Source organism: Periplaneta americana, chromosome 11, assembly GCF_040183065.1.
Source record: "Periplaneta americana isolate PAMFEO1 chromosome 11, P.americana_PAMFEO1_priV1, whole genome shotgun sequence".
Classification (NCBI taxonomy): Eukaryota; Metazoa; Arthropoda; class Insecta; order Blattodea; family Blattidae; genus Periplaneta; species Periplaneta americana.
In genome coordinates, this window is record NC_091127.1 from 8,312,150 (window position 1) to 8,326,336 (window position 14,187).

The 14,187-nt window shown below is 29.7% G+C and overlaps 1 protein-coding gene across 4 annotated transcripts in view; it reads left to right on the plus strand.

Annotated features, from left to right (window-relative positions):
- The window catches only part of dila (centrosomal protein dilatory), a 39,563-nt gene extending 34,062 nt beyond the window's left edge, over positions 1-5,501 (plus strand). For 2 of the 4 annotated variants that reach the window (XM_069838911.1, XM_069838910.1), the window contains exon 16: positions 2,643-5,500. In XM_069838911.1, the coding sequence (XP_069695012.1) occupies positions 2,643-2,775 (133 nt within the window). In that variant the 3' untranslated portion in view covers positions 2,776-5,500. Of the gene's footprint in view, positions 1-2,642 lie in introns of all 4 variants that reach the window. The other 2 variants (XM_069838912.1, XM_069838913.1) reach the window with 1 other exon arrangement.
- Positions 5,502-14,187: the final 8,686 nt, after the last annotated feature.

Here is a 14,187-nt window from a genome sequence, read left to right on the forward strand (position 1 = left end):
ATATTTCTAATGTTGATTACTGTTTTAAAGAGGTAGTTATGCAGTGCATGCGGTCGGAAAGTTATTATAGAGGTAAATAAATGTTTTGTGTAGGCCTATATATAATATTATTAAAAAATAAGTTACATTTTGATGTCGCCATAACCTTTTTAAGAATTAAGATATACATAAAATAAGAATATGCTTATACACATAAAGATATGGGGTTTATTGTTTTCAGTTTGAATGTTGAATATGTCCGCCATTTTGTTCTTCAACAAGCAACGATTTTTCTTCTATGTTGTGAACGGTATTTACTAATAGATCTGGTGGAATGTCTTTAATTTGTTGCGAAATTGCATATTTTAGTTCGTCGGTAGTCATAGGAATTATTTAAAAAACTCTGTCTTTTAAATAATAACATCACAGCCAAAAATCTGCTGGATTGATATCAGGAGAACACGCTGGCCAAGTGTTAGAAAAATGTCTGGTTATTATGCCATCGCCAAACGTGTTATGTAACAATCGCTTAACTGGTGTATAAATATGGGGAGGTGCACCATCCTGGATGAAGATTTTGTTCTTGATGTCACAATTTCGTAAATTTGGTATAACAAAATTCTGCAGCATATCAAAAATAATGTTGTCCGGTAACCTTAACCATTATTTTTGAGTCTCTTTAAAAAAAGTAGAGTCCTATAATGAAATGATAAATGTTAAACTTCTTTTACTTTCATAATAACACTGAACAAGACTAATTCGATCTTGTAAAGTCAAAATCGTTTCAAAACACAATCAATGATAGTGATTTAAAAGTTCAATAAAAAGTAAATTTACTTTTAATACATTATAAACAAAACCTGTTACCATGTTAACCAAAACAAATGAGTGTGATAAAATGAACAAATCCCATTGTTCGATACATACAAATGTGTTACTATTTTGTGTAGCCTTACAATAAGTTTAAAAAAAATGTCATATCTATATCAAAATGTAACTTACTTCTGAATAACTCTGTATATTGAAAGATTTCGTGACGTATGTGAATCACTTTACATTTTGACCTGATTAGTTTTTGGAATCATGAGCTACATCTAAATTCTAAAAGCTCTTTTATTGAAGGGTGTAGAACTTGTAGCCATGATAATTTTAGTGCTAGTATCACAGACTACTATATACAGTCGCGAGGTGATTTTTTGCAAATCTCGTGATAAAGCGCTCCAAGCGGTTAGCAACTAGAAACAATAGACTGTCCACGGTCGACTTTGGACTGAATCGTATTTCCATCGAGTGCTAGCTCGTTGCGTATTTCACATTGATGCTTGTGAAATGTTCGTTATTGGTTGTAATGAAAATGTTAATGGCTAAAATACAATAATTGGAATAATAATATTTTACTAGAGACGTAGAAAAATTAAGTTTGTTTTAATGAAATTTATTGATCACGTTTTTATTTTCAATTCTGGTGGGATTATTATTGCTTAGGCCTACTTTTTTTTCAAAGGATATGTTTTTAATTATAGCTGTTAATTTTGTTGTTATTTTTATTTGTTACTTTATTAGAGACGTAGAAAAAGTCTGTTACAATAAAATTTATTAATCACGTTTTATTTCCAATTCTGGTGTGATTATTATTGCTTAACCTCAACTACGTAAGCCTACACTACAAGTACCGGTACACGTAAGTTACTCCATTAATTCATATTTCCATTATTATTGTTGTAAAGGGAAATGCAAATTAATATTTATTGGTTTCAGAGTTAATTATCGCTATAATCTGGAATGAGTGAAGCTATTATAGTAAATTTCAGTTCGTTTTGCACAAACAAAAATAATATTAACCTATTTCTTGCAGGTATCTTCGAGTTTATGGTGGAATTTAATATACTTCATTAAAATAATAAATTAACTTTATGCATTTAATATTTCAATAATGGAAGGAAGGTGTTAATTTTTCCAAAAGAACACAACGAAAGTGTAACATATTTTGTCGGCTGCTAGGAGAGAGATCTGCGATGATTAGGCGATAGTAGCGATCCTAGTGGTGGGCAACTATCCATGTTTGCATTTTTACTACATATTGAGCTTTGCGACTGTATATAGTAGACTGTGCTAGTATTCTGTCCCACTAAAAGAAAGAATATCAGAAGACACATCTAGTTTAATTCCACATTTGATATTTAAATTAGTGCTGTCTTAGATCATTCAGTATTACATACATATTGACGGGAATTTTCAATGAAAAACTTACAAGTAAAATACCTCAGAATAATACTTCGAAATTTGTAACTAGTGTTGTTGTTGTTGTTGTTGTTTTCTAATGCCAGGAGTTTGACAATAAAGTCATTTGACCTCTTGCACTCCAATATTTTTCAAAGATATTATCATGGCCAGCCACTGAAGCACAGATTTTGAGGTGTTCCGAATTGGAGTGAAAATGGCAAGTTGTTACATTTAACCACCACTGCATTTGTTTCATAGACAATAGACAGTAGATAGATACCCAGCTAATGATACTGAAATTACGTTTTCCTTTATTCCACCTTTCTTGTGTGATTTAATATGAGATCCGCATCTTTCTACTTTTATTCACAGTTGAAACTGTTCATTCAATTTACTACTAGGTTCGTAGGCTACGTTATTTTACTTTCACTGGTTTGCAGAGTGAAGCTGGCAATTGCAAAGAAGGAAGATACTATACAGAAACTCAAGCTACAGCATAAATCTGCTTTGGAAAGGTGCTGCCATTTGGAAGAACTTCTCGACCAACAAAGACGAGATTTTTTACTTAAGTAGTTTAAGTTCTTGAACTGGTAACATGAGTGTGTTTCTTGTGATAATTACGTAAAGTTGTATACTATCATATATTCGTTATGTCAAAAATATTTTCATATATGGTTTAGTTTATTTATATATACAGTGTGATTGTCTTTTATACAGTGGTGAGGCATCAGTTTAAAAGCAAGGAAAGTGCTGCAGATTTAAAGAAAAAACAAAAAAAAAAAAACAAATATTTTGTTTTTCGCCCTAACAAATGACTCAACAAAAACAAACACGGTTCAATTATATACCAGTATAAAAATAAGCTCTATTTTCTACGTTATTTTTTTGTAGATAAGCTCAAATCTTAATTCTTTCGGGAAAAAATGTCAATGACATCGTTGATGTTCTGACAATAAAGCTTTTTCAGTACTTAACAGGGCTAGTTGTGATAATCTGTCTTCTCCTTGGGCATTCCTCAGTTAGGTCTTTATGTATTTTAGAGCCAAGAAGGATCTCTCTGCAGAGGAACTGGAGGCTGGGATAGTATCAGTTGAGACAATTCGTATACTTCAGAAAATACATTGACCAAATATAGGGTTACTATAGGGCAAAGGTTGGTAATATTGTGATACGAGTAATATTGTGATAGTTCTTTTTGAGAATTTATTACAATTTTACAGAGTGAGGGAAGGACCGGTTTTGTGCAGCGACTTGTGCACGAACATTCCCTTAATACGTTGATGCAAAAACCCGATCTTCCTCACGCTCAGTAAAATTGTAAAAAAATTCTCAAAAACAACTATCATAGTATTACTCATATTACAATATTAAGGTAAAGGTATCCCCGTAACATGCTATGAAGGCACTTGGGGGGGGTATGGAGGTAGAGCCCCATGCTTTCCATGACCTCGGCACTAGAATGAGGTGGTGTGGTCGGCACCACGCTCTGACCGCCTTTTACCCCCGGGAAAGACCCGGTACTCAATTTTATAGAAGGCTGAGTGAACCTTGGGGCCGTTCTGAAAGTTTGGCAACGAGAAAAAATCCTGTCACCACCTGGGATCGAACCCCGGACCTTCCAGTTCGTAGTCAGCTGCTCTACCAACTGAGCTACCTGGCCGCCGAATACAAATAATAAATATATTAATTTCATATTAATAAAATAGAGGTGGCAAATGTGGTTTGAGTTCTTTTCTATTAGCCCAAGAATCTTAGATTCGAACCTATTTTATTTCTACTTGTTAACCTAGAAATATCAATTTTCTTTCAATTTTACATTCTGGTAGGTAAAATATCGGAATATAATACCTCATCAATTTCTTTCATATTACAATATTACCAACCTTTACCTATACTGACAGAATTTCATTAACTTACTCTGTGAATATCCCTATCTCTAAATATAACATTTAGTCCGCTTCTTAAGCTTTCAAAATCGAAAAAGTTTCCATAGTTCTCCTTAAGACAAGATATCTCTAATTCCGGAAAATGTTTTAGAAAATCTTGAAATTTATTGAAACTCTTTTTCGATGTTTGATTTAATCATATCTATATTTCACAATAACATCATGGTGTTTATGTGGGTATACAGTTTCCACCAGCCTGCTGTTATCTATCGTGTTTATGCTACAATTGGAAATATCTTATTCACTTCAGCATCAAGTACAGCTGTTCTTTTCGTTGATTTTGAGAAAAATTCCCGGAAACTTGAAAGATTGATAAAAAATATTTTACATATTCTCAGTTCTTGTCTTGCCAAATTATTTTAACCGTTTAAGGCTTGGTATATGATGGTAAGACAATTCGAGTCTTTTTTGAGTTTAGTAGGAATTGTTTTAATCATTCAAGCCAGTTTTCTTCCAAATAATCTTTTCATGGCTAAATAAAAGACAGGGCCAGCAAAACAGTTTTTAAGTTTAGTGCATCCACATAGCCAGAGAACTGTTCGTTATAAATTTATGTTCAAATGTCTTGTATAAACCTTATGACTTTTAGACTGAGTATTTCAATCATTACGAGATTGTCTATGCTTACCATTTTCTATTATTTATGATTTTTCTTGAAATCAAAAACAGCTCAATGAACATAACAAAAGTTTCTCAATGGCACCTCACAAGTAACTGGTCTGGCACAGTTCTGTTCTACGCCAACACTCAAGGCAGTCACTCTTGACTTTCTTGCTTCCAAGACGTTCTGTCACAAAATACGAAAGACGACTGTTTTGTCCTTTCATTGACAAATTCACACAAGACAATATTCAGAAAATCCTTCCCATAATATTACACCTACACTATAAAAGCACGTAATTTCATGTTTTAAACATTATAACTTGCACTAAGGTAAACCAACTTTATTAAACATGGCACCAATTGTAAGTGGAATTCCAGACAACAGTGCTTTCAACACTTTAGCCTTAATATGCATGCACAAGCCCATGGAATGCCACTATGTGAGGCGGCCAGTGAAGGTAATGCATGCCACACTGTTGACTGTAGAGTGGGCGAGAATAACGCTTTCAGGACTTCACTGAACTTGCATGCAGCAGCCCAGTTTACTTCTTAGTAGCTTAATAATGAAATATATAGAATAGATAACTATTAATAAAATTGAAAACTGAAGGCAAGTGCCGCTTTCACCACATATTGATGCCTCGCCACTGCTTGTATGTTTAAGTGCATCTTGTAATAAGTTAGTAAAAATGTAGTTAGTGAAATGAATGTTAATAAATATTTTTAAAAGCAAAGCTGGCTTATATTGATGATTTGTGATATTTGTCACCAAGTCTGAAAAAGATTTATAATCTTAAAGAAGGCACATCCATCAATATTTTTTTCAGATACATAATTTATTTAAGTACCAAGCCTTTTACAAGAATTATTTACATATAAAGTTATATATAATGTAACACAGGCAAGTGTATTATTTCAGACATCTCTACTAGAAGTGAAATGTCAACAAGGAAAATGAATTTAACATTTCTATTCGTTTTGCAGATGATATGTGACTGGAGTATTTATAATTGAATTTGGATGAATTCTTCATTAATTACGAATTTTTTTTCCGCATACAATGAACATAATCACTAAATAAAATAATACTTAAATTCTTATGTAATTGAAACTTACTATATATGATACAGGTAGTCTGTTCCTATAAGTGACCTGCAGACTGATCTTTGAATCCCATCCAGTCATAAAATAATATGTGAGCATGTGCCAAAATGGTAATAATAATAATAATGTTAATAATAATAATAATAATAATAATAATAATAATAATAATAATAATAATAATAATAATAGTAGTAGTAGTAGTAGAGTAGTAGTAGTAGTAGTAGTAGTAGTAGTAGTAGTAGTAGTAGTAATTAATAAGAGTAATAATAATAATAATAATAATAATAATAATAGTAGTAGTAACAGTAGTAGTAGTAGTAGTAATAATGATAGTAGTAGTAGTAATAATAATAATAATGATAGTAGTAGTAATAGTAGTAGTAGTAATAATAATAATAGTAGTAGTAGTAATAGTAGTAGTAGTAGTAGTAGTAGTAGTAATAGTAGTAGTAATAATAATAATAATAATAATAGTAGTAGTAGTAGTAACAGTAGTAGTAGTAGTAGTAGTAGTAGTAGTAGTAGTAGTAGTAGTAGTAATAATAGTAGTAGTAGTAGTAATAATAATAATAATGATAGTAGTAGTAATAGTAGTAGTAGTAATAATAATAATAATAGTAGTAGTAATAGTAGTAGTAGTAGTAGTAATAGCAGTAGTAATAATAATAATAATAATAATAATAATAATAGTAGTAGTAGTAACAGTAGTAGTAGTAGTAGTAGTAATAATAATAGTAGTAGTAGTAATAATAATAATAATGATAGTAGTAGTAATAGTAGTAGTAGTAATAATAATAATAATAGTAGTAGTAGTAATAGTAGTAGTAGTAATAATAATAATAATAGTAGTAGTAGTAGTAATAGTAGTAGTAGTAATAATAATAATAATAGTAGTAGTAGTAATAGTAGTAGTAGTAGTAATAATAATAATAATAATAATAATAATAATAATAATAATAATAATAATAGTAGTAGTAGTAGTAGTAGTAGTAGTAATAATAATAATAATAATAATAATAATAATAATAATAATAATAATAATAGTAGTAGTAATAGTAGTAGTAGTAGTAATTTATTTATTTATTTATTTATTTATTTATTTATTTAGAATATTAACGTGACAAAAACAACAGCACAAGGCCAATTACAGTTTTGCACGATAAAACACAGAACAAAACAACAAATGATGATGAGAATGAATGATAGAAAATGGCAATGAGATGAAATACAAACAATATAATGGTCTACATAAATCAATGATCAAATAATAATTATAAAATTATAAAGTTAGTACAATGAGATAATTGAAATAATGGAATGGTCTACATTAAACAATTGACCAAATGCAAGAAATAAAATGGACAAATAATTATTAAAATAAGATCAGTGAGTTAAAAACTCAGATATACTACACATTAAATGGATCCAAGTTGAATCCATGCAAATTAGCATATTTAATGCATCTGCAGACCGGAGAGAGAGATTTAGAGTTCCTATTATAAAACAATTTATGAAATCTTAAACCTTTAGCAGGAATACGAAGACTGATATTGCTTATGAAAGATTCACAATCAATATCACCCTTAATGACTTTACAAAAAAATAAATAATCAAGATCCTGACGTCTGGTAAACAAACTACCGCAATTGAAATATTTGCAATTAATCTCATAGTTATAATCGGAATTTGGTAAAAATCTATAAGAACACAAGGAAATAAATTTTCTTTGAATATTCTCTAATTTATCCGAGTCAGTGGAAGTAATGGATGCATATTCAAGCTTGGATCTAACCAATGTATAGTATAAAATTAATAAACACATAGGAGTAGAAAAAGAATAAGTTATAGATCTAATTAGACCAAGCATTCTTAATGAATGGGTATAAATATATTGCACATGATCATGAAAATATAATTTTGAATCAAGTAAGACACCAAGATCTCTAATACAATCATTCTTAGTAATTACGATATTACTAAGAGAATAATTAAATTTTTGGGAAGTAGTTTTCCGTGAGAAGGAAATAACAAAAGTTTTGGATTGATTAATTTTCATTCCATTTTCAACAGACCATTGTAAAATTGAATTAATGTCATTTTGAAGAATTTGACAATCAGCCGAACTATTAATTTTACGAAAGATTTTGAGATCATCCGCAAATAAAAGGCAGCTAGAACTTATTCTTTTACTTATATCATTTATAAATAATAAAAATAGGAGAGGTCCCAATGTAGACCCTTGAGGAACTCCGCATACACTATTAAATGGAACCGAGAGAGAATTACCTAGTCGAACACAAGACTGTCTATCTGTTAAATAATTTTCAAACCAATTAACATAGTTAGTGGAGAGACCAAAATTACTTAATTTATTTAATAAAATTTTGTGAGGAACAACATCAAATGCTTTGCTAAAATCAAAATAAATTGAGTCAATTTGACCTTGAGTTTCGACAACAGGCATAATGAGATTGAGATAGGAAACTAAATTTGTAGTAGTAGATTTCCCTCTAGTAAATCCATGTTGGGCCGAATTGATCTTATTTTTGACATAAAATGAAATGTGTTTGTGAATAATTTTTTCAAAAATTTTAGAAAAATTGTTTAGGATAGAAATGGGTCTATAATTAGTAACACTGTTTTTATTACCATTTTTAAAAACTGGAATAATGGACGCTTCCTTCCAAAGTGACGGGTAAATTCCTGTTTTTAAACTTAGATTGAATAAAAAAGTTAAAATGGGTATGAAAATATTAGAGCAACCCTTGATTATAAAATTAGGAATGCTATCTGTACCTTTAGATTTATTAGGCTTTAGCTTTTTAATGGCTTTAGTTACATCATCAGATGTAATTTTAGGCAGGGGCAAACAGTCAGCAATATTAAAATCATAAGTAATGAAATTAGAGTTGCAATTTTGTTGAACAGATTTAAATTGACTAGCAAATGCATTTGCAATTTCTTTTTCATCTGTGATGTGAACACCATTTATTATTAATTCTGTGGGATTGCTATTAGTTTTTCGAAACGTTTCTACATATTTCAAAATTTATTTGGTTCATGCTTTAGGTTATCATCAATTGATTGTAACCATTTGAATTTATCGGATTTAATCATGGCTTTGACTTGTTTTCTAAATTTAGAAAAAATTTGATAATGATGATCAGTTTTATATTTTTTGTAATTTTTATGAGCTTTATTTTTTTTTCTTAATAAGCTGACGTAATAATAATAATAATAATAATAATAATAATAATAATAATAATAGTAGTAGTAGTAATAGTAGTAGTAGTAGTAATAATAATAATAGTAGTAGTAGTAATAGTAGTAGTAGTAGTAGTAATAATAATAATAATAATAATAATAGTAGTAGTAGTAATAATAGTAGTAGTAGTAATAATAATAATAGTAGTAGTAGTAATAGTAGTAGTAGTAGTAGTAATAATAATAATAATAGTAGTAGTAGTAGTAATAGTAGTAGTAGTAGTAGTAATAATAATAATAATAGTAGTAGTAGTAATAGTAGTAGTAGTAGTAGTAATAATAATAATAATAATAATAATAATAATAATAGTAGTAGTAGTAATAACAATAATAATAATAATAGTAGTAGTAGTAGTAGTAGTAGTAGTAGTAGTAGTAGTAGTAATAATAATAATAATAATAATAATAACAACAATAATAATAATAGTAGTAGTAATAATAATAATAATAATAATAGTAGTAGTAATAGTAGTAGTAGTAGTAGTAATAATAATAATAATAGTAGTAGTAGTAATAGTAATAATAATAATAATAATAATAATAATAGTAGTAGTAGTAGTAATAACAATAATAATAATAGTAGTAGTAGTAGTAGTAGTAGTAGTAGTAGTAGTAGTAGTAATAATAATAATAATAATAACAATAATAATAGTAGTAGTAATAATAATAATAATAGTAGTAGTAGTAGTAATAGTAGTAATAATAATAATAGTAGTAGTAGTAATAGTAGTAGTAGTAATAATAGTAGTAGTAGTAATAATAATAATAATAATAATAATAGTAGTAGTAATAGTAGTAGTAGTAGTAGTAATAATAATAATAATAGTAGTAGTAGTAATAGTAATAATAATAATAATAATAATAATAATAGTAGTAGTAGTAGTAATAACAATAATAATAATAGTAGTAGTAGCAGTAGTAGTAGTAGTAGTAGTAGTAGTAGTAGTAATAATAATAATAATAATAACAATAATAATAATAGTAGTAATAATAATAATAATAGTAGTAGTAATAGTAGTAGTAGTAGTAGTAATAATAATAATAGTAGTAGTAGTAATAGTAGTAGTAATAATAATAATAATAATAATAATAATAATAGTAGTAGTAGTAGTAATAACAATAATAATAATAGTAGTAGTAGTAGTAGTAGTAGTAGTAGTAGTAGTAGTAGTAGTAGTAGTAGTAGTAGTAGTAATAATAATAATAATAATAATAATAATAATAATAATAATAACAATAATAATAATAGTAGTAGTAATAATAATAATAATAATAATAACAATAATACACAATATTTAAAATACCAATATGTAAATTGTAAACAGTTTTAATAATAACCCCCTCATTGCGTACACCACTGTGACTGTAGTCAGATCAGTGGTGTATACTGGTTAAAGGGTTTGGGCTACCGCTGACCGTATTATTACACAAAATATATCTAACAATTACTTTAATTTTAATTACTATGGTAAAACTAATAATACAAAATTATTACATTATGTTATATTATAAACTTTTTCTATTGTAATTTCCTTGGGCTACCACCGGTAGCCCCGGTAGCCCGCAAAATACGCCCCTGAGTCAGATTAAGGCAAAAAGAAAGCGAAATGAAAAGTGTTGGACTCAAAATAAAAGAAAAAAAGCAGAGCTGCAAGTGAAGAATATGTAAATAGTGTTGGAAAGCTTGCTCCAGCTCGTGGAACAGCTTCGAGCAAAAGTGGAAGGTGCTTTAATGAAGATTGGACTTGTTTCACGTACTTTCATGTAGAATGGTCCATTATGAGAAATCAAAAGACAAAATAAAGAGTTACTTATCGGCTGATTCATCTCTGACAAAAATGTATTGTGAATTTTTGCGCTGAAATGACCCAGATGAATCTGCTGAACTTGTTAAAAAAATCTTGATATAGAAAAAGTGAAATCTGAGGTAACATATAGGCATTATATTGGGAATTTTAGATCAAATATTAATTATTCTTTTGGAAGACCGAAAACAGATATTTGCAGCTTTTGTAACGGAAAAAAAAAGCTTAAATTAATGTTGAGAAAAAGAAAATAGTAAGAGAAAAGCTCCAAAGGCTTCTTGCTGTTCACAAATCAAAAACAAAGTTTTTTTTTACTCTAATTTACAAAAGTATGAAGAAGAGGCCCAGAATGATGTTGAGGCAGAAATGTTATACAGTACTTTGTGCTTTTATCCATAAGAAAAATGTTTTATTTAAGACAGGTCAGGGATGTTTTCGGTATATAGAGTGGTGAAACAAAAAATTCGACTACGTTCTTGTGGCCTGAAACAGAGGCAAAGAAAGGCGCTAATGAAGCAATAAGTTCCTGAAGCAAATATATTAATGAAAAAGTGGATAAAAATATCAAAATTTTGTATCTTTTCAGTGATGGCGCTTTTGGCCAAAACAAAAACCATTGTATAGTTGAATTTCGTTCATCATTAATAAAACTGGAAGAATCAGTAAGATAGTGCATCAATTTTCTATAACAGGGCATAGTTTTTGACCATGTGACAAATATTTTGGAGTGATAGAACGAAAAGAAATAAGGAAGAAGTGCAACGTTACATGGAATGGATAAATATGATTCGTGAAAATTTTGATGTTGTTTTAATGATAGGGCTTGGCATGAGAAATTTTGAAGATCACTTGTCTAAGTTCTTTAAAAAGTAAGTTGTAAAAATGATGAAAAACTTAAAATTTCTGAATATTATGTGTTTACATACTGCTGTGACCATGAAAAGGAAGTAGGGGTTTCACGAACTGATAACTTTATGTTTTAGACTTATCAAACCAAATGCTGTAGCAGATATTCCACATGAACCTCTCTACACTTCTGTAATATCTATGAATGAACAAAATTTAAGAAAAGTAAGAATGTGTTTAATACCAGAAGTACCGGTACCGTAAAACGAGACTAATTGCTCCAATATAAAATACATAATAATACATTAAATAATAATAATAAATACATAATAATTAATACGTAATAAATATAAGGTAAATTCTTTAAAAATTTCAGAAAATTATCCATTGTCAAGTTCACCAATTGAGGTGGTACTAACTTCAATGGCTTCCCTTTGTGTTAGTAATTTAAATTTTTTTAACGCCCTTTTAAAAAGTGGAGTAAAGTAGCCTATACGAGAGGGTGATTTTACTTCACTTTGAAAATCAATGCTTTATAGTGCGAAAAATAACATGAAGCAAAATCACAGCATTTCGATTCATGGTAATACTGATCTCAGTAATATAAATTGTTAGTTTTGAGTGAAGATTTTCAAGTTTGGGTATAAATAAGATTCTATAGTGGACGTTAATTATAGAAAAGTATGAACACTGTAATTTATGTGGTTCCTAAAAACATAGACTACCAAAACAAATTTCAGCGACTTCTGGAAAAACTGTTTCTACTAAATTGGATTTACTGTTGAGAAAGAATCCCTCGTGCTCTAAATTTATAATTTTATTGATTAGTGTGGGAAGTTATTTTATGTGAGTCTTCGTTTCCTTGAAGAAGGAACGAGGCCCAGACTCGAGAGCATTTTCTTAATGAGTTGTTGTTCTGGGCCGTTCTGGATCGTATTGTTCGTAGCTGGCAATATATTTTCTTTAGATCGGGGCAGTTTTGCCTGCACTTCATCTGTTTGTAGGGTTCCTGAAGCATCCTCTGACAGAACAGACGGGTTTTCCGACTTGTTTTTAAGACTGATTTGTTGAGTATTTGCAATATCATGCAGCTGAGAGTGGCTTGTAGGAGTGACGGATATATTTAGAAAGTTTCTCACTGTCAAAGTATCGTTTCTACTCTCATTTTGATGAACATGCCGATAGAAAGAAGGCAGTTTTAGCTGTTTGTCAAACTCATTTGCTTGCTCATTATTAGTCCCAGTAAAATCCTGATAATGGAAAAGAAAATTTTCTTTATTAAAATATGTCTTTTTCTTGGCGTGATTTTGCACCTCCAACAGCCACAACAGAAACTTTTTCAGGTCTGGCTGAAGTATATTGCAGCTTTTTCTTTGAACTTCCTGATCTACTAAATGTCCTAAAATATTTTTAATCTTTGTCATCGCTATGTCAATTCTGCTACGATAGTTAGTTTCTTGTAATACAAAAGAGCTCCCAGATAAACCTGTCCAATGGTCAGGGGAATAACCGTAATCGTATTTAGCAACCTCGCTTCCAAAATGGAATCTTAATTCTTTATTGCTGTGCATTCTCAGTATGACGTTATCAACGATTTTATTGGCAAGTTTCCCATTTAATATTTCTTGCATTTGATTCTCACTATCTTCTTTGACATCATTTTTACCTTTCTGTGGAAACCTGTCATTGGAATCGAAGTGTTTCTGTTTACCATTTTGGGCTTCATTTGAACAATCGCCAAGAGGTCCACATTTCTGGGTCTTTCGATGAATGTTAATATCAGGGAATGTGTTACATTTATTATTCCTACAGTGCTTTCCGTTTGCAGTTTCAGATGAGTAAGAAGTCTCTGGAGTGTAGGAACAGTTTCCTCTGGAGGATGGATTGCATTTGTTATTATTAGCAGAGCGATTCTTTTCTTTGGATAGATTGATATCTGAATTTCCATATGATATTTTTACTTCCGTTTCACTGCTTCGAACATCATCATTCTTCAAATTACGTCTTCGCTGGCGTTCTTCAAATGTGTTATCGTCAACGTAATCATATGAGAAGTGTGGCGCTGTAAAGTCATTTTCATAGCTTCTTTTGTGCTCTTTTGACGTGGAAGATCTTGTATTTCGATTAGCTTTATATATATTTTGATATTCTTTTAAATATTCGCCTATTAAAGCTTTACGTCGATTTAAAAGAGACTTGTATTTATTTGGAGCAATAGTTGTCAAATTCACGTTAGGTGGTGTCGTAGTACCAGACATTGCTTCATCTTTTTCATGAAGTTCTGATTTATTTGCTTCATGTTTGTAAACGTCGTTTTTCACATTCTTCATATGCTCAGATGAATTCTCCAATCCATTGGTAAGAATCTTCGTCTGGAACTATAACAAAATTTATCGTTAGAATATAAAGATATATAT